Here is a 27523-nt window from a genome sequence, read left to right on the forward strand (position 1 = left end):
GAGCACCTCTGGGGTTTGTGTTTCCCTTCTAAGTAGTCCAGTTGGATGGTAGGTCTGAGGCTGCTAGTTGGGGATTGAGTCACCATACGAAAACTTCTGCCCAGGCAGAATTGCCACTAGTTCTGGAGTCCCGGAGAGAATGATGGGCAAGCCCAGGTCTGGAATCAAGGTCCCAATAAGGGACAATGGGGTCCTTCATATTGGAGGCCCATAGTGGAAGACTATTATTATAGGGAAGTGCCTCCAGCTGAGCTTCATGAAGCATGGAGTCCCCAGGTCTCCATTTGTGCTAGAGGGCTCTCTGGGACCATGTTTCTCCTCCTCTGCACAGGAGATCTCATTGGGGCTCAGTTCTGAGTCTGGATTCTGATGCTTAGGCAGGAGAAGAGAAAACAGAATCTAATGCTATATTCATACACACACAAAAACGAGTTGGACCAAACCTCAAGACGTATCTAAGCAAACAAGTACTGTTGCCCATATAACATCTGTACAGTTTTCCCCTCAAAAGACTAACACTAGGTTTGATTGCTGAAAGAACAGGTAATCCTCTTTTTTCTGCACAGGACAGATACAATTACAACTAGAAAAAACACAGCATTATTCTCAAATGTCTTGGGAAAAGACACCTTCTTATAACAGCTTGACTTGTAAGTTGCTAGAAATCCTCTCCACTTCTCACAAGCCACAGTGTTGGAATTAATGTTTAACCAAGTCAAAATATTTTGCAGGAGCCTGAAGCTGCTAACCGATGTAAGCATCTCACCTATCATGATCTGAAAAGAGTTGTGTAATACGATGTATCATTTGTGGCCATTTCAGCAACATGTTCACATGTTTTATCCACCCTCACCCCCCGTGTTGCTACTTTTATGTTTCTGGCAGGATTTTCCTCCTGTGCCAAATGCATGGAGGCAGATGATGGATTTAAATAGCGCGCGCACACACACACACCTCGGCTTGAGATCTCAGCATATAAATGGTTATTTTTCTAAAACATCTACTAACTTCAAATGAAAATGCCGATGTCTGATGACTCTCACTATGATGCAGACTTCATGACCCTTCATCACAATATGGCAATTTGTATGTTTGTGTCCATTGTTGTTTTTTTGTAAAGCGTTTGTGTCCATTGTTGTTGTTGACGACTTCCTGCTGCTTATGAATGGTTCCCTTGTAAGGTTCTCAAAGGTTATAGACCGAACAAATGTCTTGTGTCTTGCTCTGAATCAACGACACAGACTGTTCTTTAGTACCTGGAGACATAGGTGAAGTATACTGGCAATGAGAGGATTATTTGTCCTTTTCTGTACAAGTCCTGGCAGGATTGGGATTGGAGATCCCAGTAAGGAGCACTGGAACAGGAAGTGTTTGCCTAGAAGCATTTATGTCAGGTAATGCCCGTTCCCACCAACTTGTGAGTGCCAGAAGAGGCGTTGGGATGGATCCTTAGCCGACATGGCCAGGAGGTGCTCCCCACTGCTCTGTTGTCATGTATCCCCTTAAGGGAGGTTACGGGGTGCCGCATGTCCAGATACTCAGCTCAGGGGTTGACCGTTGCACCCCTGTCATGGTGATCTTGGTGGGTCACCCAGATGTGATGCGTGTTGGAGGGTGACCCTTTACCTTGGTCAACTCTGTTTAATCATCAACCTGCACACGGGCTTGTTGATTTCAGGATACATACCCAATGCCTACATCAAACCATCTGACATCCGCAATGAATGAAAGTTGTGGGCTTATTTCGTTCCAACACTTTTGTCCTGTGCCTTTTGTTGTATGTCCTTTGCACCTGGGACTGCAATGGGGAATCAATGCACTGCCTGAGATGGAAGGGAAGATGCAGTCATGGTGAAGTCAAGAAGGATAATACTATTACTTTCCCTTCTACTTTCTGAAGCTTTAAGAAGCACCAGCGTGCTTACCAGCTAGCTTCTGATTGAAGTTTTGGCAGATTGCCTCTTTGTTTCAGGGTTTGACATATGGACCTTGGTTAATTTAATGCTTTAGTATGGAAATGTCTGAGCTCCAAAAGTGACCTGCTTTCTCTTAGCTTCTTCCGTGTTGTCATTCAGCTGTGGCTTAATGACTCCTTTATATAGGGTGCAGATACCCTCGCCCCATTGGGATTGATTGGGATCAATCAGTTTGTGGAAAGGACACCTGTATACACCTAGCTTTTAAGAGATGCCACCTTCACCACCCAGCTAACCAGTAGAGCAGAAATGACATATCTGCAGGAATTCAGTGGCTTTGTGAAGTCTTGACCCCCCATGGTAACGTTTTTTAGTTAAGTTACCTTCCATGGATCTCACCTAGCAATGCCAACACTAGAATACAGCAGGAAGCTTGATAAATTTAGAAATTCTAGTTTTGCATCCTGTTGTTGGTAAAGAAGGTAAGTAACAGATTGTTAGCCAGTTTCATGAGTGGGTGTTTAATTATGTTGACCTAGTCTTCGCAGTGTGAATTGTGCACTAATGACTTGCAGTCAAAAAGCATGTTGTAGAAAAGATGCATGGCCCCAATTTTTAGGGTTGATGGAAGCATGCCATACTTTATGAAATGTTGATTAGGTGGCTAATCACGCTAGCAATTAATGAATTAAATCTACGTTGATTGGACTGGGGTTCAGTCCCCCTTTTTGCTTTTTAGGTTTTGTTTTACGTTTGACATTTCAATTCTATGATGGTAATACATTTTCTCTTTGAGTAGGGAGAAACATAAGTAAAGCTTCTTCAGTAGATGTTTTGAAAGGAAACCCATAAAAAATAAAAGTACCTGGTGTTTTACGGACTATTTAATTTTACATTAAATGTATGGCAGTTGGGTTTGATTTCATTTTTCATAAAGAACAGCTTCAAACTGGGGGGGGGGGGGCGGACCTGGGTTGTGTTAGCACTAAAATACTGTTTTGTTCAAACACAGCATGCTCTTTCTGCAAATCTGCACACTCTGCCTTGGGAGTAAGCCCCATTAATTACAATGTCCCTTCTGTAGGATTCTGCTCTGGCCCGTTAACCCTTTCTTTTTCCAAATAGCATTGCCTTTACAGTGGAACCTCTACTCAAGACCACAATCCGTTCCGGAGGCCCGTCCTTATGGCGAAATGGGTCGCTGGTAAAAGTGCCATTGTGCGTAGGCGCATTCAGCGGCAGCCCACTTCTGTGCATGTGCAGACGGCGGCAGCCGCTTCTGCATATGCGCGAATCACGGCAAACCCGGTGTTTACTTCTGGGTTTGCCACGGTCGTGACTTGGAACGGGCCTAAGTAGAGCGGGACGTAAGTAGATTTTCCCTCCCTAAGTTATAGCTGGGGTAGGGGGATCAGGATTGGGACTTCAGCAAGGAGGGAGGGGATATTTAATGCTTTCCCTTCCCACCATGGTTCTGATGACCATCCCTTTCCCAACATTTGGGGCTGTTGAAAAGGGACTGTCCACCTGGCTACAGAATGTCATTTTGGATTTCACAGGTCTGGTAGCAGAGTTGCTTTTCCATTTGCAGCTTGAAGCTGAACAGTGACAGTTGGGTGCTTTTAAATTCCTCATTTCTTCAGGCATCCCAAGGATTTAAACATGTGGTTCACTGTATTTCAGTTTCTTTTCTGATAGTCTCAGGAACTGTAAGGCAGAGGACCTAATTTTCCAACAAAGTCATACCGACAAAAGGTACATATGACAATGTGTGACAACAGAGGTACAGTCTCTTATATTACAGTGTTGTGCTTGTCTCGAGAAAGATGGGAAACTGTGTTGTCTACAAGCTATTTATCAGAGGAAGAGAAAACTCTGGTCCCTCACTGCTTTCTTTAAGTGCATAAAATTTTTATTTGAGCCAGCAGCTTAGAAGAGCAAATGGGTCCAAAGATTTGAGTTCTTTTTTCCTCCCTCAGCACAAGAAATTGACAACCTAGCCTGAAATTACTTGCTGTTCTCCACTATGGAAGAACAAGAATACAAATGTTCATGATCCCCAGAAACACCATATGCCTTACACAAAAGGACAGTTAACTCAAAGAATAGAGATCAATTCCATGGTATGACATTTCAATCAAGCCTGACAGAGTCAAGAGAAATGCTCTTTTGTTATGGAATTACAATTGCACTGAAATTTATACAGGTAGATTGCAGCGCAGACCAGATCTTCATATCTGCATGCAGAATGCTCTCTGAGTAAATATGTTTTTATTGGGAATAAATGGTGTTTATGAATCGAATTTATGGGCTCATATTTAACTGGTGCTCTGAAAATTATTTTTATGGCAAAATATGCTATTTTGCTGTCATCATTTGTCCCAGTATGTTCCAAGTAACAGCAGTTCTGAAACAGCATAGGCGTACTGCTCTCTTCTGCTCTGCTACCAAAGGGAAGCTTGAATTATGTCTGACTTATTCCAATTGCTCTTATTTGAGGGAAGCAAGGTTGCAGCAAATATTCTGCAGATGCTTGCTGTGTGGTGTATCCAGCTTTGGCTTTGCTACCTTGAAGGGGAAGGGTAACCTTTTTCTTTAATGCGAGCAGGACTGGCTTTTGTCCCGCTGCTTCGTGGATGTAAAAGTACACTGCCCTGCTGTTAAGAATAGATGGCCTGTGAAACCCCCAGTAGGCTGAAATTCACCCACGTAGCCTTAATTTATATACCCGTTTGCCACTTGTCAGACAGTGAACCTTTTCATGCTATTTCTTGTAACAGCCATAGAGTGGAAGCCATCTTTAGAAAACTTAGGGTTTGGAAATCATTATTCGAAAGGATCTTAATTTTTCCTAAACCTGGAACGTTTCAGAAACAATATCACCAGCTTTTCAGGACTGAGACGATCACAACTGATTTTGTTTTCATATTCAGAAACAAAAATTGTGGCCACATGAGGTTTCATAAAGGCGAAAATAAATAAAATTGCTTGATTTGTGAGACTGTAAGTGCTAAAAAACGCACACCCTGCATTGAAACAGCTTTGTCCTTGTCCTACAGTCACAAGGACAGCATTGCTGTGGGCCACATTTTAGGACTCTGCAGGCTACTCCTTTAGTTTGGGCCACACATTGAGCAATCCTGACTTAAACCTACTGAGCAATTACCTGAAATGTGTTCGCAGATATGGCTTTTCTCTCTTGTGAGATTATTTTCCATTACGACTAGTGCTGCTCTCTTAAAGTACAACCGCAATCATTACATTCATCCCCCAAAGCCCAACAGAACTGCCTTTATCCTGTTTGATTGTAGAATCATTATGAAATCCCATTTGATGCTTTGGGTTTGCTTTCATGATCACTTCCCCTTAACCACCCCAATAATTGTTATTTTTGCATAGGTTAGTGTGTATGCCAAAAAAAAGGCACACACAAAAGCAGTAGGAAAAAACGCTCTCTCTGTCTCAACTAGAATTTCTCCAGAGTTTTTTCTGCCTCATGATGCCCAAGGGAAAGACTTGCTCCTGGCTCCTGGCTCTGAGATTTAAGGATGTATGCTGGTGCCCATAGGGATGATCTCCCCCTTTCTCTGTGAAAGGAGGGGAAAAGGTGCATTTTGAAGACAAGGGCAATCTCCTGTGCTCTGTCCTTACTTGGGAAACACCTCTTTATTTCTGCTTGCCTTGACTGCATATGGCTTTTGCCAGCTTCTCTGCTTTATATAAAAATTATTTGTATGGGGTGTTGGGGAGGGGTCGTGCCTCTGGTGGGAGACACATTGTGCTCCTTCTGGGATAGTTTGTCCCCACCCTGCACTGAGCTTTCACCTGTGGCTCCTAAAAGCCGTCAGCATGTGACAATGGCCACACCCCAGTGAATAGCTTTGACAACCCAGCTAAACCAGGTGATGGTATACAATGGATCTCAAACCCTCAATGAATTAGGGACTTTCCCTGCATGTGAAGACAGGGTGCACTGGATTGAGTGGATGAAACAAGTAGTGGGTCAAATGGTCAAGAAGGCCATTTCTGCGTTTGCTGTAGAGGAAAGTGAGGGGCAGATGGGGCTCATCAACCTGGGGAGGTAGCCCATCAGAAGGAAAACTCCGATCCTAAACCTCCATTGCCTTGCGAGATATCTTTGGGAGAAGAAAAGGCAAAGGAGTAAACCCTACACAAACCCAGAGTGGAATCCCTAAGATGGTTGGATGGTGCTTTGTAGGACTTCTTTCAGCAACTCCTGCAGCCAGGTTGGTGCCAAATGTACTGCTCTGGTTTCCTTTGGAGCAGATCGGCGAGGCTGAGAGGGAGGTCGTCGCCTGAGCAGCCCAGGACCTCCATGCACACAGTCCAGGCTTGCACCCCAGGGAGGTCACTTTGATGCTGCTAACAACAGCAGTTTGACTTCACCCCTGGAGGCTCACATCACTGTCCCTTGAGACCAACAAAATTATTTGGATGGGGAGAAGCATCCTATTAAGCGTATGAGAAATCAGCGGTATATAAAGTTGGCACCTCTTATTTTCCTTCCATAAGCTTGTGTAAAAACAAATACTATCTATCTCTAGTCTTGTTTTGAGTATATTTGGCAAAACTTTCCATACAAATGTACTTACATAAACTGCATTTGTGTTTAAGGGGGCGCATGGGAATCATTCTGATTCCTTTTTCTTCTTTTAAAAAAGAGCTACTTCCTCATTTACTTGCCTCTTGAATTCACATCAAAGTGTAGCAGTAGGAAGATTAAATGTGTAGGACTATTGAGCATTATTGGCAATTGATACCACTAGGGACCTTCCTCTGCTGCAGCAGAAGCTAACCAAACATATGTTTAAAGTCTATTGTGGTGCATTGGAGTTACTGTTTGCACTGGATAATTTAAGTAGGCAAAAGTAGAGAAAGTGTCTTCGAGAAGTATATGTAACTAACGTTAGAGCTAGGAGAAGCACTTGAACCTAAATCAGTATCTTGGATTAATGTTTTCCTAGAGAGCTTTGAAGATATAAAGTACTGTTTAAGAGTTATACACTATAGCATCTTTCATCAACATAAATTGAACTCATTGACCTGAGATTTTCTTAAAACCTGAATCTTTCTCTGAAATGCCTTAAAGGTTTAAACATTCTTTTCTGCCTTTTATATTGGAGAACAGCAGGCTGAAAGTAGTAAAGAACATAGAGCATAACATCATACATGTTGCATGTAAAAATTGCTTTTTCTCTTAAACTTCTTCAGTCCTAAGATACTTTGGAAGTAATCTCAGTTCTTAACATGTTTTATACCTAAATATCCGTGGGACAAAAATATGATTGGATCCATCAGTTGCATTCAGTGTTAGTCCTTCTCAGGGTAGAGCTACAAAAATTAACTGACTTTCATTATTTTCTTTGGGTCTACTCTGACCCATTGTATTGCTTGAGTATGTATGTCTTGCTTGGGTCTGGTGAAAATGGGTAGATAATGCAGAGGTTCAAAATGTGATTCAGTAAAGATGTCACTTAAAACTTGCAAGGTAATAGAACAAAGCTTTTTAAACAAGTCCTTTGGACATTACTAATTTGAATGTGGCTAAGATTGACCAGTTTTATTGTACTAAATAAAAGCTTTTACAACTGCATTTCTCCAGAAACCACACAGATAGAAGATCCAAGAAAACAATGGAGGCAAGAACAAGAGAAAATGCTGAAAGATTATCTTACAGTAGCACAAGATGCACTCAGCACTCAGAAAGAACTGTACCATGTGAAAGAACAGAGGCTAGCACTTGCTTTGGATGAATATGTGAGGCTGAATGATGCTTACAAGGAGAAATCAAGTTCTCATACAAGCTGTACGTATCTTAGAAATACGGTATTTGTATATTTTTATTCATTCATTTGTTGCTGTAATAGTAGTAGTAGTAGTAGTAAATTTGTACCCCACCCATCTGACTGGGTTGCCCCAGCCACTCTGGGTGGCTTCCCGCATATATGAAAACATAGTAAAACATTAAACTTTAAAAAGCTTCCCTGTACAGGGCTGCCTTCAGCTGTCTTCTAAAAGTTCCTTGACAACTGATGGGAGGGCATTCCACAGGGCCACTACTGAGAAGGCCCTCTGCCTGGTTCCCTGTAGCTTTATTTCTCGCAGTGTGGGAACCACCAGACGGCCCTTTGTGCTGTATCTCAGTGTCCATGCTTCTTCAGGTATACAGGGCTAAGATCATTTCGGGCTTTAAAGATCAGCACCAGCACTTTGAATTGTGTGCGGAAATGTACTGGGAGCCAATGTAGGTCTTTCAGGACCCGTGTTATATGGTCTTGGCAGTTGCTCCCACTCACCAGTCTAGCTGCCACATTCTGGATTAGTTGTAGTTTCTGAGTCACCTTCAAAGGTAACCCCACATAGAGCACATTGCAGTAGTCCAAGCAGGAGATAACCAGCACATGTACCACTCTGGTGAGACAGTACACAGACAGGTAGGGTCTCAGCTGTGTACCAAATGGAGCTGGTAGACAGCTGCCCTGGACACAGAATTAACTTGTGACTCCATGGACAGCTTTGAGTCCAAAATGACTCCCAGGTTGGGTAGCTGTTCCTTCAGGGGCTCAGTTACCCCATTCAGGACTAGAGAGTTCCCCACACCTGCCTGTCCTCTGTCCCACAGAAACAATACTTCTGTCTTGTTGGGATTCAGCCACAATCTGTTAGCTGCCATCCATCCTCCAACCACCTCCAGACTAGTGATGGATGAAACAGTCAGTTTTGATTCCTCTCCGTTCCCAGCCATTTTCACATCAGTTTGCTATATATATAAAAAGTCACTACAAAAATTATATGCATATGTACATTTTCATGCACTTTTCTCCTAGTATACATATTTTTGAATTAAATTCTGCTTGATGTGCAATTTGCAAGCAATTTCCCCTAATATGGTATATTTTTGTACACATATTTTGAGTGGCGAACTACATTGCAAGATTCAGACAGGTGCAAATTCTGAAGGATAGTTCTGTTTTATTTTGCATCCTGGTTCAGGGAGTGCAAATTTGGTAGTTTCCTGTTAAAATGCAAAGTGAATGAATTTTTCCTCCATCCCCATTATGGATGTGTCAAAATGAATTTTAATCTTGGGCCAGTTTTAAACCCCCCAAAAAAGGCCAGTTGCTTGTTCATTTGTGTAACTTTCACTCGTGTATCATCTTCTAATAATTTTATGGTTGATAGAAAGAAAATGTATTTGAATATTTGTTGTTCTCGTGCTGTAGCTTTGGCTGTAATGCAACAATGTGATGCAATTAAACAATGAGCCATTTCTCAGCTGGTTAAATATATTTTCCATTTTCTTTAAATTTTCCTAATAAGTATTTTCAAGCTCCTCTTCCAGCACTAAGTATGACCCTGATATTCTGAAGGCGGAAATCTCCACTACAAGATTAAGGGTAAGAATGCTTAATTTGAAATCTATGGGGAAATGTGTGTCATCTGTGGTGTTTCTTGTTAGACATTTGCCGTCCAGGCACTGAAATCCCCAAGTATCCAAATGAAATGTTTGCTGGGTTTTTTGTGGCATGCACATATGAACACATTTGGTGTGTGCATGGACATTAGCAGTACTAATAATACGAATAGCACTTGGCAGTTCCAATAATATGAATTGTACTTGGTTTAGCGTATGTTGATGCTTGTTGGTGGTTTATAGAAGCGTGCTGTAGCAGAAAATAATGTTGTCTTTAAATGCAGTACATATTGTAGCATGTGTAGATTGACTTCCAGATGGGAACTTCTTGGTTTCTGAGTTAGTGTAGTGTAGACACACACACACACCAAAAAAAGTGGCCTTTGGGGCTCCTCTCCCGCTTGCATGTTTACTCTCTGTTTCATTCTCTCTCTCCAAGCTCTGTCAGTAGGTGCTATGTCTCTTGAATGAGAACAGGTGGCATGCGCACACATCCAGTGACAAATTAACTTAAGCAAGTAAATGTTAAATTCAACTTTAATTACTATAATGAGGCTATCCAAATAAAGAGGTGTCTTAATCTGGCATGTCTCTTGCATTAGTTGCTTGTTCAGGAACATCAAGAGGAAGATAGAATTCCTTTGTGTTCAACAAATACTAACAAGGGCTTATTTATATGTGATAGGCAAGGCTGGTAGTGTTGAAACCAGCTATGCCTGCTAGCAGGGTATCTTGAACACTGACACACATGCTGCACTCTTTTTCAGAGCAGTTAGTCCTTTTGTGAGCAGTTTTTTTTCACACCATATTAGTAAGCATTAGCATATCCAAGAGTGGAAATTGCCTGTTACTCCTGTAGAAGCTAACTGATTTATATAGTGTGCCAAAACTAATAAGGGCTTACAAGTCTAGAGATAGGACACAACATTCCAGCATTACACACACAGACATGTGAGTCAACCCCCAGAGGTATTGTGTCATGTGGTTGTAATGTCCAGTCCCTCAACTAACCAAGAATGAATGCTTGGGGGGACACCAATTGCTGATCCCAACCATGTGTTCCATTGTCTTAAACGAATGGCTCACTAATTTGTTTTTGCATCCAAGGTTAAAAAGCTGAAGAGGGAACTCTTGCAGATGAAGCAAGAATTACTGTATAAGGAGCAAGGCTATGAAACATTGCAACAGTGAGTATGAAATGATTGAAATTGACTTAAATAATTCAGTCCGCTGGTTAGGACCAAATCAAATAGAATCATTGCATCCGTTTACTGAGAGAAGCTTTGGAATAAGAAAACAGCTGAGATAAATCTATTGCCTACCGGCAATGGGAAAACCTAGCCACTGTTTTAAAATGTTTTTGTTTTGAAAAATTAACTTCAAAAAAGTCAGGGGGGAGTGCAAAGCTGATTCAAGGCTTTAAAAAGCATCACTGAATGATTCCATCTGCCACTTGCGGGATGCAGAAGAGCAAAGAATCAGCTGGAAAAGAGAGAGAAGAGCAGCAGTGTTTCATTTTCCTGCTTCATCAGCCACTAAAGTGGGATTAGGCTTTTACTGCATCCTTACCTGCCATGGAGAAAGACATGCTGTAGTGAAGAGGTTGAAGCACAAGAAAGCTGCTGTAGGTTGAAATGCCGCAAGCTGGAAAGCTCTCAGGACCTTTTTCTTTTTACTTGGCTAATTTTTGCATTTCCAAATGCAAATTCTCCCCATGCTGTGTAAAGTGTTGATGGGCATAATACAAGAATCTACAGTGATACCTTGGTTCTCAAGCGTTATCCGTTCCGGAAGTCCGTTTGACTTCCAAAACGTTCGAAAACCAAGGCGCGGCTTCCAATTGGCGCAGGTGCCCCAGAAACAATAGCCGACAACCGCATCGGACATTCAGCTTCTGAAAAACATTCAAAAACTGGAACACTTACTTCCAGGGAGCCAATTTGTTCGTCAACTAAGCCGTTCGAGAACCAAGGTACCACTGTACTTGAAGACCCACCGCTCCTCTGAAAAGGAAAAGGCAGCAGTCTAAATAGGCTGCGGGGCAAAATAAAATTAATAATGATTAATAGGTACTAAATTGATAGGAACATAAGAAGCTGCCTTATACTGAGTCCATCTAGCTCAATATTATGCATGCTGACTAGCAGTGGTTCTTCAGGATTCGAGATGGGAATCATTCCCAGTCCAACTTGAAAATGCCAGGGATTGAAGCTGAAGCCTTCTGCATGCAAAGCAGATGTTCTACCACTGAGCTAGGGACCTTCTTCAAGGAACTTAGGGTTAGAGTTTACAACACACCCTTAAATGTGTATACTTGGAATTAAGTTGAACCACTTTCTAGTAGGTATGTTTGGGATTGCAACCAATGAGGCAGAGAATTCCTAGTCTGTCTGTTGCTGAACTTTTGATTAAACTTTACAGCTGGCTGAGACTTTAGATATCTTTGTGATGTAGTTAAGGTGCTGGAAAGACATACCACATTTCACCCATATGTTGGAAGACTGTGAAGTCGAATAGAAGTAAAGTTTGCACACAATTTACAGTAGTAATACTTCTAAATCTAAGTAAAAGTTGTTGGGAGGGAATGAAGGGGTACATATTTAACCATAATTTAGCTATCCCTTAAAGCATAGGGGGTTTTTTGTGGTCGGGGACCTATATCCAAAGCTTGGAAACTTCTGCTACTATCCCAAGATTAAAGCTTAGCCAAACATGCTGGTTTTATTACATTACTATAACAATGAAGTATTGTTTTAAAGCAACTTGCTTGCAAGCAATTTTGATAGGAATCGAAAACATGTTTGGGAAACTTTCAGCAGCATACCACAAGCAAACAATGGGCATTTGTTGGAAAAATTCAGATAGCCACTTTGGGAGGTCAGAATATCTTATGTGCTGGAGAACCATTTTATTCATTTTTGCCATATATGTGATAATATGGCAGCTCCAGCTTAAAATGTGAGACACCACACTCCACAGCAGCAGACATTCAACATGCAACAAAACCACAGTCAGTTTCACTTGTTTTGGGGTTTGTTTACCCTAGCTGTGTAAAGATAGTAAAATCAAACAAGATTAGGGACTATATGTTCACTATCCATGGCAGTTATGCATGTTTAAATTAGATCCTGATGTGGTCTTTGGCTGAACTAATATTTAGCATTGCAAGTCTTGGGCTTGAGTGCCTTTCCTTCTGAGCGGCCACAAGGAAGGCATGGGAAGATTTCAATTCCATGTTCAACAAGCTACAGCGTGTTGGATCTGAACTCAGAACTATGGTTAATCTAAACTGTAGTTTAGGACAGGGCTGGGAAACCTGTGGCCATCCAGATGTTGGAACCCAACTCCTACCAACCCCAGGCAGCATAGAGAAGGGTCATGGAGAAGGTGATGAGAGCTGTAATCCAGCAACATCTGGAGCAGAGGCGGTTTTAGAGTGGTTCAACTGGGGTGGGTGCTGCACTGCAGGGGACGCCACAACAAGGCTGTAGAACAGAATGCGAGAGGCAAGAGGTGCCAAATTTTTGCATCACACAGGACACCCCGCTGAAATATGAGATCCCAAAGTCTGCCACGGACTGGAGAATCACAGGTTCCCCATCCTAACTTGATTTAAGTTGGGTTGCTTCCAATAGTTAAAACCATCCACAGTTTCGGTTTGGACTAGCTAGGAACCCCTGTGAACAGCAGAAATCAGATGTGTGTCATCTGCATATCCAACCAGAGGAAGTTATAGACTCCTCTGTCTGAGATAAATGTGTTTTTTTCTGGTTTTCTTGCTATACTTACACATATCTGGAGAGAGCGTGATTCAGCTTGCAAGAATGCACCTATGTCTTGACAACAATAACCCAAGAAGCAGCCGGTCATTATTTTGCTCTGTTTTCAGAGAGCAAATGGCTTTATCCGCAAAGTAACAATTGCTCTCCATATTGCAGTGTGGTGATAAAAGCCTCCTGTAATGATTGTCTCAGTCAAAAGAGCCTCTGGCCTTGATTGGCTAAGTGCTCTTATCCTACCTGCTAGCAAGGTAGAAGATCATGGGGGGTGAGGGCTAAAAGAATCAGAACTCTTCAAAAATAACCATGGAAGAGGCACTGACTGCTGCAGGAGAATGCAAGAAGTCAAGCAAACATCTTGGAGGAAGAGGAGAACTGGCAGAGATGAAAAGTTCATGTGGCCAAGAGCCACAGAGGCGCAAGAGAGCCTGAGTTTGCATAGTTTGCTATATCTTTGGCTGCAAGCCTCTAGTACATTTTAATGTGCTACCATGGTTTCATCTTGGCCACAATGGTTCTCATTCAAATCAATTGGAGCTTTGCCATGGATTTCTATAGGAGCCAATTGTCACCCACAGTTTGTGAACTTGTGTTCACCTTTTGGAAAACTTAGCTTCCTATAACAGATAATGTTTAATTTCCTGTGCATGTATCAAGTAGCCATCTGCCTGTCTACCTGTGTTACTAGGTCGGACGCACTTTTCTTCCATGAATTCTAAAGCATAGCAAACTATGTGTACAATTTTAAGCTCTCTTTAACACTGGGAGCTTAATGTCAAGGTTAAGAAAACGTTGCATTTTCAGTGCATGCATTCTGTGTAAGATATTGTATGTGTACTTGAAGTTGAAGACTACTTCTTATCTTTGAAGTGTGGGTGCATCCCTCTGTTGGAAAACATAAATTTATGACTGACGTTGATAGATGAAGAAGTGGGGGCAAGGGGGAAGGAACCAAGGATTTTCAGAAATGCTGCTTCTTCTTTCTAGTCTGCTGCATCACTTCCTTTTTGTTGCTTCTGTAAGGCTGCTGTTTTCTTGGGTTTGTTGATAATGGCTTTTAAATGGTGGTTTTAATATATTTTCCGTTAGATATTTTTATTGTGTTTACCTTTTTAAGCAAACCACTTTGAGAATATTCTTGATGAATGATGGGTAGATAGATATTGTAAATCAATAACAATCTTTTTAAAAACTCATATGGGTTATATTAAATTGTTCCTCTGGAAAGTATCCAGTCTGGCTAGAAATGAATATTTTAAAATGTTTGCCTAGCACTGGGTCACCAACCTTTTTGGACAAATGGGTTATTTTGTACTTTGAGAAAGTGCTGTGGGTGCCAGAAATCGGGTTGGCAAAAATGGAACTCCACAGCGCCATCTGGTGTCACAGTCTTAGAAAGCATAAACAACTCATATAACACTCTTTTTCTTTGCCAATGTAGCTGGGTCCTTACTATGCTATGGGAAACAATATCTTTAGACCTACCTATTCTTTCCCCTAATTTGGAGAACAATATTTGTTTCTCTACAGTTACCCCTAGTGTCTCTGTTTTACAGAATTGACCAAAAAATGTCTGGAGGCCAGAGTGGGTATGAACTAAGTGAAGCCAAAGCCATTGTGAATGAATTAAAGTCTATCCGAAAGGCTATAAGCTCTGGTGAGAAGGAGAAGCAAGATTTAATGCAGGTATTTTTGAATTTCTATCCTACAACTGTAGTGGTAAATGTTTTTGCATTTTTGTTTTTTTGTTTTTTTGTTTTGACTACTCATGGTTTTTTGTTGTCCTCTTGAAGTAGTAGCTTATTTTTGTGATATGCGTATAATGCTTTTATACATGCAAATATGATCAACCTTCAGTTGAGTTGATTCCCTAAGTGGATATGTTTAACTGTTGAGGGAGCTCTTTATACTGTTTCTCCTTTTATGGTTTGTCTTTTCGCTGCTCCCCCATCCAATGTATTTTTGCTGTGTGTCGATCTTTTGCAATAAATGAAGCATGAAAGTGCATCATTATTTGTGTTTCCTTTCAGAGTCTTGCAAAGCTGAGAGAGAGGTTCCTCCTCAATCAAAATTTTGGCAGATCAGAACCAGATTTGAGGTGCAGTCCAGCACACTCTCAGCTCTCTCTCTCAAGGCAGACTTTGGATGCAGGGTCTCAGACAGACATTTCTGGTGATGTAAGTTTTTCATGCCATTCAAAGGTTGGGAAGAGAGAAAATAGCTGCAGAACATTCTTGAGGGGATTTGAGTCAAATGGTTGGCTGCTGCTATATCTAATCAAGATGGCTAATATATTCCCCACTAAAATATTTTTTTCTGATAGTGAAACCAAGTATTGCCAAAAAGAGGCTTTTCTATGGTACATTTAGAATTCTGAAGGCTGGGTTTCAAAAGAATATTATTAAAGTGATAGAAACAGTGTTTTGTCTTCCAATTTTGTTATTGGCTTCTGAGAAGCTGAAGGGGGAAAGCATAAGAAAATATGATAAACTAAATACTCCTGCACATGCTTTGCAGTATTTTGTGGGGGAGTAGAATTTTCTATCTAAATATTTAGAATATAGCATGTCTTGTACCAAAAGTGTATCATCATCCATTGGGAGGAAATATATTTCAAATTCCTTTAGTAAAAGTAATATTTTTTTCTGACATTGAAACCGGTTTCTTATGCAAGCCATTTCAAAAGTAAAAAGCATGGGAATTAGCTGGTTTACACGTCACATTAAGCCATAGGTAAGATAAACTATGGTTTAATGTGGATGAGCAGCATGCTGGGCTGCTGCTGCCCCATTTCTGCTGCTACCAGGATACAAGCCATGAGCTGCTTCGTTCTAGCTTCCAGATCTGATGGTAAGCCAAGGTTTGTTTGAGAAAGAAACCACCAAGCTGCGTTCAGATGAGAAAAACCAGACTATGGTTTGTTTCCTAGCAGTGTGGCAGCAACAGAAGTGAGGAACGGGTGAAGTACAGTGCTACCTTGGTTCCCAAAGGGCTTAGTTGTTGAACAAATCGGTTCCTGAACGCTGCAAACCCGGAAGTAAATGTTCCGGTTTGTGAACGTTTTTCGGAAGCCGAGCGGCTGACGCAGCTTCCAATTGAGTCCAGAAAGCTCCTGTTGCCAATCGGAAGCTGCACCTTGGTTTGTGAACATTTTTCGGAAGCTGAATATCCAACACAGCTTCCACTTGACTGCAGGAAGTTCCTGCAGCCAATTGGAAACTGCACCTTGGTTCTCGAACAGTTTCAGGAGTTCAGTGGATTCCCGGAACAGATTAAGTTCGAGAACCAAGGTACCATTGTACCTATAATTTCATCAGCTTGCAGTAGCATACTGTCCATTCACATTAAACCATTGTTTATCTAGACATATGAACCCAGCCAGTAAGCAGTCATTTGTAACCTGTACCTTTCAAAATAAAAAATATAACTTAAACTATCCCATATTTCTTAAATTTAAGTGGTCGGTATTAGTTTTCCTCAAAAAGAAAATAAGTATATAAGTAAATAAATATAAGTAGGTGATAAAATAAAGTTGACACCTTTCTAGTTTCAAAAACTGGTGAGCAAAGATCTCTTCCAATATCTGTTTTTGTACATCTGAAAGTGTCTGATGGAATTACCACTTTAGTGACTTAAAAATCTTTGGCATCTCATTGACCCATATGTCAGCCATAGGTTTACATCCACAAATGTTTTCCAAATGCTGGCATATTTCTTTAAGGTAGCATGATGAAAGGCTGTGAGAGTGATTGTACTAAGATTTTCTGAGAAGAAGCCCAAACTTGAATGTGGTTTTTAGTAATCTTGATTTCATTGAAGTCCTACTTTGAACTTCATTGATCTCCACCAAAGTTCTGAGTTCAAAGTAGCAAGTAACAACTTGGGATGTATTAAATGTTACTTCAAAGTAGGCCTTAAACAGAATTGTACTGACTTGTACTAAATTCTGTCCAAAAATGATTTAGCAATTGAGAATGTAAATTCCTTAGAAAAACATTGAGTAATTATGAGTGTTTGTGCTGAAAAATCAATAGTTACTATTTTGAAATGTGTTTCTATTTATATTTCATTAAATTGCTTTCTCTCTTCATTTAAAAATGATCCATGCAATAAGCTTGCTGGTTCTTTCAACAGGTTGGTGTCAGGACTATGTCCAATTTAGCTGAAAAGGTCAGACTAAGTCTTAAGTACGAAGAAGCCAAAAGAAGGTAATGACTGGATTCTTTTCTTTTTAAAAATGTGTATTTGTATCAGAGTTCATGAACCTTGTAGCCAATCTAATGCTTGCAGTGACATCTACTGGGTGCATCTTCATGAAACATTGCTTATCAGCATCATTAACTGCTATTCTTTCTAGGCTGATTGAACCTTATGTATTGGGCTATTAGTAGATGCTGTGATGTACTCTTACACAGATTTATGAAATATGAAAATACCAGAAACAAAATAATTCTTCTGCTGCTTATAAGCAGCAGAAATTGGACCTAATTGAAGTGCATGTTTAGGAGAAGAGGACGTTTTTGCAAGTTCTGTTCCACTTCCTGGCTTGCGTACTCATATTATACTTCATTAATGACTTTAGGATAGGAGATTCTCATGCACAAAAAGCATAATTTGTATAATTAGTGCCCATAAGATCAGAGCCTTGATGGCTGTGCTTTGGGACTTTGGGACCAATCCACATATTTTAAATGAAGATTAAATTATTTCAAAATATGCGTATGGAAATGTACTGAAATAACCTTGATGGAAGGTACAAAGTGGGTCCACATCCATGTAGAACAGGAGGACCAATTCAAAGGTAGTTGAAGAATGAATGGAGAATTAGGTATCCATGTCTAGTGAGCATTTGACTTCTTTTTGTGGTTGGAGGGGGAAGCAGGGATTGATTATCAACAACTTCCCAAGCCACAAAAGAAGTATTCAGTTTAAGCTAGGGTGTCTGGAAACTGCCATTTAAATGAAAAGATAGCAAAAGCCCTAATGAACACTTCATAACACTTCAGTGTATTTGAAGGACTTCTCAGTATTGATAGCCTATATGGAGACAATTTCTTGTTTATTTAACAGAGCCAGCCCCACTAATATGCAGAGTGAGGCAATCACATCAGGTGGCAAACGCTAAGGGTACCAGTGGCTGCTGTATGCTATTCCTTACTATTGGAGATTAGAGCTATATGTTATCCCTAAATTAACCTGCTGCCCATTGAAGGGTGCTGTTCCATTGCCAGTGTCAAACTAAGATTTAGTTGCCAGTCCAGTCAGCTTCTGTACATGAAATGAAGGGAGACATCATCTTGCCCTTTGATTCAGGTCGCAAAATGTCTTTGGCTGGCCCTGTTGTTCGATACCAGTCATTTGATAGCTATGGAGCATAGTAAAGGACATTCTTCCTGCCCACACCATAAGTGACAAGAGAACCAATCAAGCACATCTTCCTCACTGAGTTGAAAGCCACAGATAGCTGCTCCCTGTTGCTCTAATTGATGGTGGGTTCATGGCTAAGTTAAAGTCTGTGGCACAGAACAAAAATGTTTTGTGCGTGCTTCCAGATCAAAAGCAGCTTAAGTATGAGTAAGGCAGAGAAAACAAAAGGCATGGGAAAGAGAACTGTATTTGATAAGGGTTAAGGTCAGGGAAGGAATACAAGTTTAAAGAATGAGCAGGAAAATTCAGGTTGTGTTGGTCCAAGAAAGTATTTGCAGGTGGAATTTGGTGAGAGATTTGGAGGTAGTGTTGAGGCCAGGGGCCAGTTACAGTGTGCAGTATTGTAGCTGGTGTGTTTTCAATTAGCCATCCTCCTCCCTCCCTCATCATTTTAACAAGTTTGAAGAATAGTTCCTGAAACTCTTTGAGGGCCCTCAAACAAACTCTTCAACATATACAAGGGAAATGGTATTGGATTGATTTAAAACATAAAAACCTGCCTTAAAAATGAAGCTTGGTATTGACAAACAGTGCCAGTCAAGAGGCCAGAGACCTCTTCAGAGAGCAAGTACAGTATTAGATGGGGATATTGCAGTGTGTATAAATTGACTTTGCACTGTTAAAAAGATGTTCGCTCAAAGGTTGAAAGGGCATTTTAGTGTTCATGTCCTTGTTATCCTGGGCCCCTTTTATGAGACAGCTAACAAGGGTGCCAATTACAATAGCGGATAACTGTCAGCATTGCAATGAAGAAAAAAGCCCCTGTGAGACTGCCACCTCATCTTGTAAGTCATTGAACAGCTGTCAAAAGCAGCTACTTTAAGATAATACGAAGGTTGGCTAGATTTGAACCAGTGACCCAGAGAATAAAGCTGCTGCATTCCATTATCAATCTTGGGCTGTCAGGCAGGCTTCTCTTCAAAATGTCCCGTATACATATTCTATGTGGATTTCTTAAACAAAATAATTATCATCCACCTGAATAATCTTTTGAATCAAATTATCATCTTCCAAAATCAAAATAATTTTTGGAGGAAAATGAATTTAATCACTGACTTCATACTCCAAATGAGGATCTACTAATTTAAAAAAAGAAATTAAAATACAAATGATTATAACCTGAATTCTATACAGTTTTTAAAGCTGAAGTTTAGGTAGAGTGCACGAAATCTCCACAATCTTAAAAGGTATTTATAAAGCAGTTTCCTGCTCGGTTTGTGTTTGTGGTCCAAGAGAAGGAGGCTGTTTCTTGTATCATGTCTGTTCTAGCTTGTATTTTCTCTGGTTAATCAAACTAATGCTATGCCCATTAAAATGGTTGCTAGTTTTTTTAGTGTGTTGCGGAAATGGTTTATAAACCTGTAATGTTTGTTATCGGAACTTAAATACAGAGGTGTTGTATTTGCTGGCTAATATACGATTTCTGGAGACTGCTGAGATGCCTCTCTATTAATTTTACCCAAGGTAGAGTAAGGCATAAAACAAATAATTTTAAAATGTTACAAAACAAAAATAAAATAATTGCTTAGTACTAATCTCTCATAATAGCTGCTTAAAATCAGTATAATTAAAACAAAAACTAGCAGTATTCCTGAATGCAGCCTATGTACATGAAAGAACAGGGAAAGACTTTAAGTAAAGGGAGATTGTTACCTGCTGGAGAGAGCTGGTAAGGTAGATCTATTTTGAGAGCAAATTTCATGAAATGAGTGCTACAGCTGAAAAATTTGCAAGCTGCAGCTTTTCCATTGCGATAATGGGAAGAAAGTTCCTTCTCAAAATTAGCTGTTTCTAAAAAAAATTAAAAACGGAATTGATTTGACTCACTGTGTGATAAACCCAACTATCAGATGACTAATAGGACAGGCAGTCTAAAACTACCCCTAGGATGAGAAATGCCAGTACTTAAGATACCATATGCTGGCTGTTTAAGCCAGTGTTTTATTACACATCAAGTTTTACACATTATTAAGCAGAAAGCAAACATTGTCTGTCTGTCCTTTTGTGTGGTGACATTGCAAGATAACGCCATTTCCCTCCTCCAAGCTATTGACTGGGATGACGGAGGGCCAAATGGGATCAAACGGATCCACTTGGTCTCCTACATAGCATGGGAAACAGTGGGAGTTTTATAAGCAAGCTTTGCCTCCCTAGCCACTCATATGTCTGCCCTCCCTCTGAAACAACTAGCCATTCATTCACATGAGGGCATAACATTTGATCAGGGTCTATGTCCATAGACTTGCTCATATTGCACAGCCGACTTAACAAATGAAATTTAGGATTTTAACAGTGCTTTTTCTGAGGGTATGCAGGGGTATGCATACCCCTAAACACTTTGTGAATCAAAGTTTGGCTTCATTGAGGAGCAGTATTTCAATATGAGTCAGAAAATGAGAATACCCGTAAACATATTTAGGCGGTGCGGGGGGGACACACTGGATTTTAACATATGTTTTGTTAGATTTTACATGAGTTTTCCCTTCTCTAATATTAGGTCCTGGTCTGGGCAGTTAATAGCATTGACTGTTTGCTTCTGCTCTCCACCACACATAGATCTGTTTCATCCAATCTGGCCCAAGATCCTCCTCCTCTGAAAAGCATCATGGCATACATTTGCTGCTAAGGCTTCTTAGTTCAGTAGGTTTGATTCTTCCGCCCTGATAGTTGCATCCCATTGACTTGCCAAGTCTAAATATATGTTCCTGTTCTACCAGGTGTTGTTTTTCACCCTTAGGGGCCTGTTGCTCATCTGCACTTTCTTCTTCCTTCCTTCCTTAATGTGTGTGTGTGGTTTTTATGCATATATGATTAGAATGGCAAATTTAAAGATTGAACTGTCCAAGTTAGAAAGTGAAGCTTGGCCTGGGGCACTGGATATTGAGAAAGAAAAGCTGATGCTGATTAATGAAAAGGAAGAGCTTCTGAAAGAACTTCAGTTTGTCACCCCATGTAAACGCACTCAAGATGAGTTGGAGCATCTGGAAACAGAAAGGAAAAGGCTGGAAGAGGAGCTGTCTGTGAAAAGCGCACCTAGTGACGAACTTACAGAGAGGTAAGATTTCCCTCTTTTCATCCCCCCCTCCTTCCTCCTAACATTAAGTTCTGCTTTCTTCAGTTTAACCTTTATACTCATTTTAGAGTCAGAGCTGCGCCCTGATGGGCCATTTTCCTTCAGTAGCTGTTCTGTGTAGATTTTAATTAAATTTATTATTAGTCCATCAGGCAGTAACACGAGGAGACCTTCAAACCGTGATAGAACTCACGGAGTTCCTATTATTCCACGCTCTGTGTTTTGCATTTGTGACCAGCATGAGAAAACCTAGACCCGATGTTAAATAGTTGAAGGAAGCCAGCAGAGCGCAATTCATCATTGGCAGGTTTTGTGATAATAGCCACGACCTGTGTGAACTCCTCACAGCAAATGTTGTCCTGATTGCTTCAGCGCTGGAACCTCTTACTCTTGATAGAGATACTAATTCACACATGTGCTTGCATGAGAAAATGAATGAATGAATGTCTTGCTTTAAGTTCAAAAGGGGAGACATACAACAGCCAGGGTCTGTTCGTTTCCACTGCAAGCCATGCCATGGCTTATCAGCTTTCTGAACTTGGCCAGCACTTAATGAATGATGGGGGGAATACCGTAATAATTTCTGCCAATAGGATTTATATGGGCATTGCAGCCTAATTTTATTTGTGATGTCTAGCAAAGAATTGTAAGCATACAGGGTACTGGTAGATAGAATCGTAGAATTGTAGGGGTGGAAGGGACCACGAGGGTAATCTAGTCCAACCCCTCTGCAAAGCAGGAATGTTTTGATGTTAGGTGTGTACAAAATGTCTCTCCTTAGCTGCTGTCACCCTTCACCCAGTGATAAATATAATAAGGGACCTTTCTTCCCAGTAATCAGTGCTATTGCCATACAAGTAAAAAGTCTAGGGATTTTGACCCTCTCCGGTTTAGTGGAGTCCTGAGTCTGGGTTCATCCACACTTCTGTTAGGTCTGCAATTTATTTCGTTTGTCCTGTGACTTCTAGGCACTGGTCTGAGAGGTTTTCCTTGGTCCCACTGCTTTCCTTGGGAAACCCTGTGGTTTAGCACTGAATCGAAACAAACATCCATTCACCCGATTGACATTTGTTCCAGTTCAGTGTTTAAATGTGAGTTTTCCCAGGGAAAGCTGCGGGAAAAAGGAAAAACCTACTGGACCCATTCCTAGAAGTCAAAGGACAAACAGAATAAATCACAGACCCTACAGATGTGTAGATGAGCCCTTAGTGGAAGAGCTAGTGGAGATTTTTGTTGTTGATTCCTTCATTCCTTGCTCAAGATGGTTAGAGAACCCTTTGGGCCAGTGTGGTAGGTGACTGGAAAATATGGGAGAAGAAGGGAATAAGCTCTTCTCCCCTTTCCGTTTACAAAAGCCTCCACTGGATCAAAGAGCGTTCCATCAACAGAAGGACACAATTGGGAACAACCCTGTGTCCAGTCGTGGGTGGCAGAGTGGGATGGGGCAGATATGCTTCCCTGACTTCCCAATGCAAAAGCCATTTTGCTGTTCTGCAACCTGCCTGACCAAGCTGGTGTCTTGGATGTGGTGTTGGAGAACCCTCACTCAGTGGTCTTGGGGTGACTTCAGTATCCATGCTGAGGCTGCCTCAAATGGGCTGGCTTAAGACTTCATGACCTCCATGACAACCGTGGGGATGTCTCAGTACAGTACATCAATGGTCCAACACATGTAGCAGGGCATACCTTTCACCTGGTCTTCACCTCAGAGCTGAGTGGTAATACTCAGTTGATAGGTGGGGTCACTGTGAGTCTGTTGTCATGCACAGACCATTCCCTGGTGAGGTTTGGGCTGAGCAGCTACCCACTCTCCAAGGGTGGGCAACCCATCAACATGGTCCATCCTCAGAGACTGATGGAATCTGCTGGATTCCTGAATGCTCATGTGAATTTCCCTAGGACCATATTGGATGCTGTGATTGGCAGGGGGCCCCTCTTGGTAAATTCTCTGCCCTCAGAGCCTCAGGAGATGGTGTCGTAGAAGAGGACATTCTCTGTGGCAACCCCTAAGCTGTGAACTTCCTCACAGAGGTGCTTCTGGTACCTTCATTATAAAGCTTCCTGCGAATGCTTGTTTAAAACGCTTGAGGTATATATATTTTAGGACTCACCTTATTTTTGTGATTGTAAGTTGTTTTAAACTGTTGTTAATATTGTGTCTTAATGTAACACACTCTGAGACGGGTACTTAATAATATTTATAATAATAATTGTAACCATCACATCAATAATTGAGTAGTCTTAAGCTCAGTGTCAGAAAGGGAAGGCCCAGTTTTAAGGAGGTATATGCTAACTCTGTAAACCAATGTTTTGTACATATCGAGCACGAAGTGAAAATTGTCTAGCTTAGCTTTTGTCTGTCACTGAATTTAAGAGTATTAATTAATAAGCTAGCTTGTATTTGCCAGGGAAAAGCTACTATGAGCCTCCTTTATAGGACTCTGCTGCCAAGGATGCAACCATTAAGAATGTTCAGAAAAATCCTTGTTAACCTCAAAGGAAAGAGGATTGAGTGAGCCCTCAATCATTGTTGAAAACCAAGGGGAGAAAAACAGCAATTCTGTTTTTCACCAGACTTAAGCAAAGGATCTTTTGTACCTTTTTTGCTAGAGCTTTTTGATTTTTTATGCCTAAAGGTTCTGGTATATTCAAGCATCTACAGATACAAATGAACATATTCTTTCCCTTATGAAAAGATATTTTAATAGGTGTGTGACTTTCTGCCCCCAAGTGTGTGTATCTACATTTAAGGGGATGTTTTAATTTAATGCTTTTCAAATCCAAGCCCTTTGTCTGCTTGGCGTAGTTCTGCCTATGGCAAGGTATTATCCTAGCCACAGAGGAACAGAAAGCCAAGTAAATACTATTAGGTTTTCTACAAGTTTTCTCTGCATTTTGAGAGGTCTTGATGAGGTGTCTGATGCACCATCTTGTCTAATCTGGGGGGATCAGTTTCAGCATTTGAGGTCCAAGGATGTGAACAAAGTGTTTGTAGCTGTTCCGCTGAGCTTTTGACCCTGGTGTGACATGCCTAATTCAAGCTATCCGGTAGGAGCTGTTGAGGGGGTACAAGGTGTGGTGAGCTTATTGTGGGAGGAGGCGCTGTCTGCCACCTTGAAAGAGATGATGATGCATTCCCACTCTGGATCCTGAGGTATTAGAAACCTACTGCCTGATCACAAATACCTCTTTCCTGAACTAGGTGCTGGAGAGAGTAGTGGCAGCCTAGTTCCAAGCATACTAGGAGAAAAGTGATTATCTAGACCCATTTCAGTCTGAGTTCATTCTTGGGTTTATAACTTAATTATCCTTGGTTGCCCTAATGGTTTTGCTATATCTCTGAGCAGCTTTTGGTAACATTAGGTAAAGGTAAAGGGACCCCGACCATTAGGTCCAGTCGTGACCGACTCTGGGGTTGCGGCGCTCATCTCACTTTATTGGCCGAGGGAGCTGGCGTACAGCTTCTGGGTCATGTGGCCAGCATGACTAAGCATCTTCTGGCGAACCAGAGCAGTGCACGAAAACGCTGTTTACCTTCCCGCCGGAGCAGTACCTATTTATCTACTTGCACTTTGACGTGCTTTCGAACTGCTAGGTGGGCAGGAGCAGGGACCGAGCAATGGGAGCTCACCCCATCGCAGGATTTGAACCGCCGACCTTCTGATCGGCAAGCCCTAGGCTCTGTGGTTTAACCCACAGCGCCACCCGCATCCCATTGATAACATTAACCATCAGATTAATCGGGACCAGCTGTGTAAGATGGGAGTTAGAGCTCCTGTTTTGCAATGATTCTTCTTTTACCTGTGCAGCTGGTGACAGAAAGTTGCATTCCTCAGCTCCTTGGCAATTATGCGTGTGGTATCTCAGGAAAGCATCTTGTTCCCAGTGCTATTTAACATCTGTATGAAGCTGTTGGGTTCATTCATAAGAGGATCTGCAGTGCAGTGTCATCAGCTCTGCTTCTCTGTTACATCTGAATCAGGTGGGCTATGGAAGTCCTGAATTGGTGCCTGGATTTGGTCATGAGCCCAATGAGGGCCAGAAAGCTGGATCTGAATCCTGACAACGGGGTAGTCTTGTAGGTGGCTAGTTCCCGAATCTGGGACTCAGATAGTATGCCTTTTCTGCATGGGTTTTTGCTGCCTTCAGAGCAGGTGTGTAGCTTTGCACTGCTCCTTGATCCATCTTTGTCACTGGAAGACTGTGACTGTAAAAGTTCGCTTTTACCAGCTCCAACTGATAGTTCCTATTGCAATCATTCCTGGACAGGGTAACCTTGCCACTGTGACTCATGTATTAGTAACTTCATGATTGGAAACCCATAATGCACTACCCTTAAGCCAAGTCGAGAAGCTGTGGCTAGTGCAAAATGCAGCAGGGATAGTTTTCAAAAATATTTCATAATTCCACTACACTAGTTTAAAGTATCTGAGATCTGTGAAGTAATGCCACTGCTTGCTTTCCCTTCAACCCAAAGCAAATCTGAAGATGCCCAGTTCTCATGCCCTGATAAATTTATTCTACCACCCCTGCCACAAGTCTTGAAAGAGAGCCAAACTCCAGACTTCTGAGATGAAGTTATGCATATACTAGACCTTGCTTGCCAGCAGTGTGTGTTTGATTTTTCTAAATTTCCTGAAATAGCTTCTCTATTAACTGGCCAGTAATTTAAACACAGTTCCAAAAATATTTAAATTGGATACTTTACATTTGGTGCAATGTGTCTGAGTGGGCCAGCCTATTAAAAATAAAATTTTAAATCAAAGTATTAATATATGAATGAGTGTTAACCCACTCTCAGGAACACGAATGTTCTTTCAGTCTATAAAATGAAGAATTCATCCTTTCAGACATAGAAAGTGTTATGAGCAGAACTGAGGAAGCAATCGCTTATTTTTATTTGCTTGCAGCTTCCTAAGAAATGTTAGCTGCCTTGTTAAAACCATTACAATTATAAAGGAGGTGTCTCCAAACAAATAAAATAAAGCAGCATCCAGCTCCTACTGCCCTTAAAATCTATTTATTCAAGGAATTGAGGAGGACCTTTACCAAATGGCAGAGCAGGAACTTCCAAGCTAACAAACCCCTCAAACTTCTAGTGTTTTTCTAAGTTTATTATATTTAACAAAATAATTCCTGTGCCACTTGATTGTAATAAAACTTCTGAGTGGTTTACAAGAAAGTTAAGGCTGTTTTAAATGGTCTTATTCCTTCAAGGTCTTGGGTGCACCAAATTTAAAAGGCAAAGCAGAAAACTCATAATTAGTAAAATACAGCAGAAGAACTCTTCTATGCTGTAAGGATTCGCACCACCAGAACCCTTGTCAAAAACAGACTGCATATGCAAACTGGACCTTCCAAACCACCGAACACTCTGTTTAAGTCTCCCCGAGGACAATTGCTTTTGTTCAAAGATCAAATTTATATGGTTTTTTATATTGTGGAATAAGAAGCAAACCTTTAATCTATTAAACATTGCTTGATATAAGGGCCAAAGACACCGAGAGGTCTGTGGTTTGATCCCTCTGTTTCTTTCTCCTTAATACAACTGTGAAGAAGGGAGGACCATTAATTGGATCAGGAAAGTGATGCAAATGGGGAGGCAAGTTTGACACTTTCCATCTGTACTGATTTCCACTCCAGGCACTAGGGGAGGGAGGTGCCTAAAACTTCCTCTATGGATCAAATAGCACCTGGAGGCTATATTGGGAAAATAGTCCAACGAAAGGATTAAGCGTCTCCACCCACCGCTCTAGTTGTCTGATCAAATTAGTACAGCCCCTTCCTCCAAAGATGTATTGGGGAAAGTATGAGAGAAGGAGGGAGATATGAAGGTGAGTTTTAGATCTCCCTGTGTCATGTGCATTTTGCCCAGTAAGACACTGCGGGTATA

The 27523-nt window shown here is 41.1% G+C and overlaps 1 protein-coding gene across 3 annotated transcripts in view; it reads left to right on the forward strand.

The window, feature by feature from the left end:
• Nucleotides 1-27523, forward strand: part of WWC2 (WW and C2 domain containing 2) — a 114438-nt gene that overhangs the window by 46539 nt on the left and 40376 nt on the right. For all 3 annotated transcript variants that reach the window (XM_081924266.1, XM_081924265.1, XM_081924267.1), the window contains exons 3-9: nucleotides 7540-7743; nucleotides 9258-9334; nucleotides 10459-10538; nucleotides 14687-14816; nucleotides 15161-15307; nucleotides 17265-17338; nucleotides 21373-21612. In XM_081924266.1, coding sequence (XP_081780392.1) covers nucleotides 7540-7743; nucleotides 9258-9334; nucleotides 10459-10538; nucleotides 14687-14816; nucleotides 15161-15307; nucleotides 17265-17338; nucleotides 21373-21612 — 952 coding nt within the window. The remainder of the gene's footprint in view (nucleotides 1-7539; nucleotides 7744-9257; nucleotides 9335-10458; nucleotides 10539-14686; nucleotides 14817-15160; nucleotides 15308-17264; nucleotides 17339-21372; nucleotides 21613-27523) is intronic.

The sequence above is a fragment of the Podarcis melisellensis genome, assembly GCF_964234715.1.
Source record: "Podarcis melisellensis genome assembly, chromosome: 9".
Lineage (NCBI taxonomy): Eukaryota > Metazoa > Chordata > Lepidosauria > Squamata > Lacertidae > Podarcis > Podarcis melisellensis.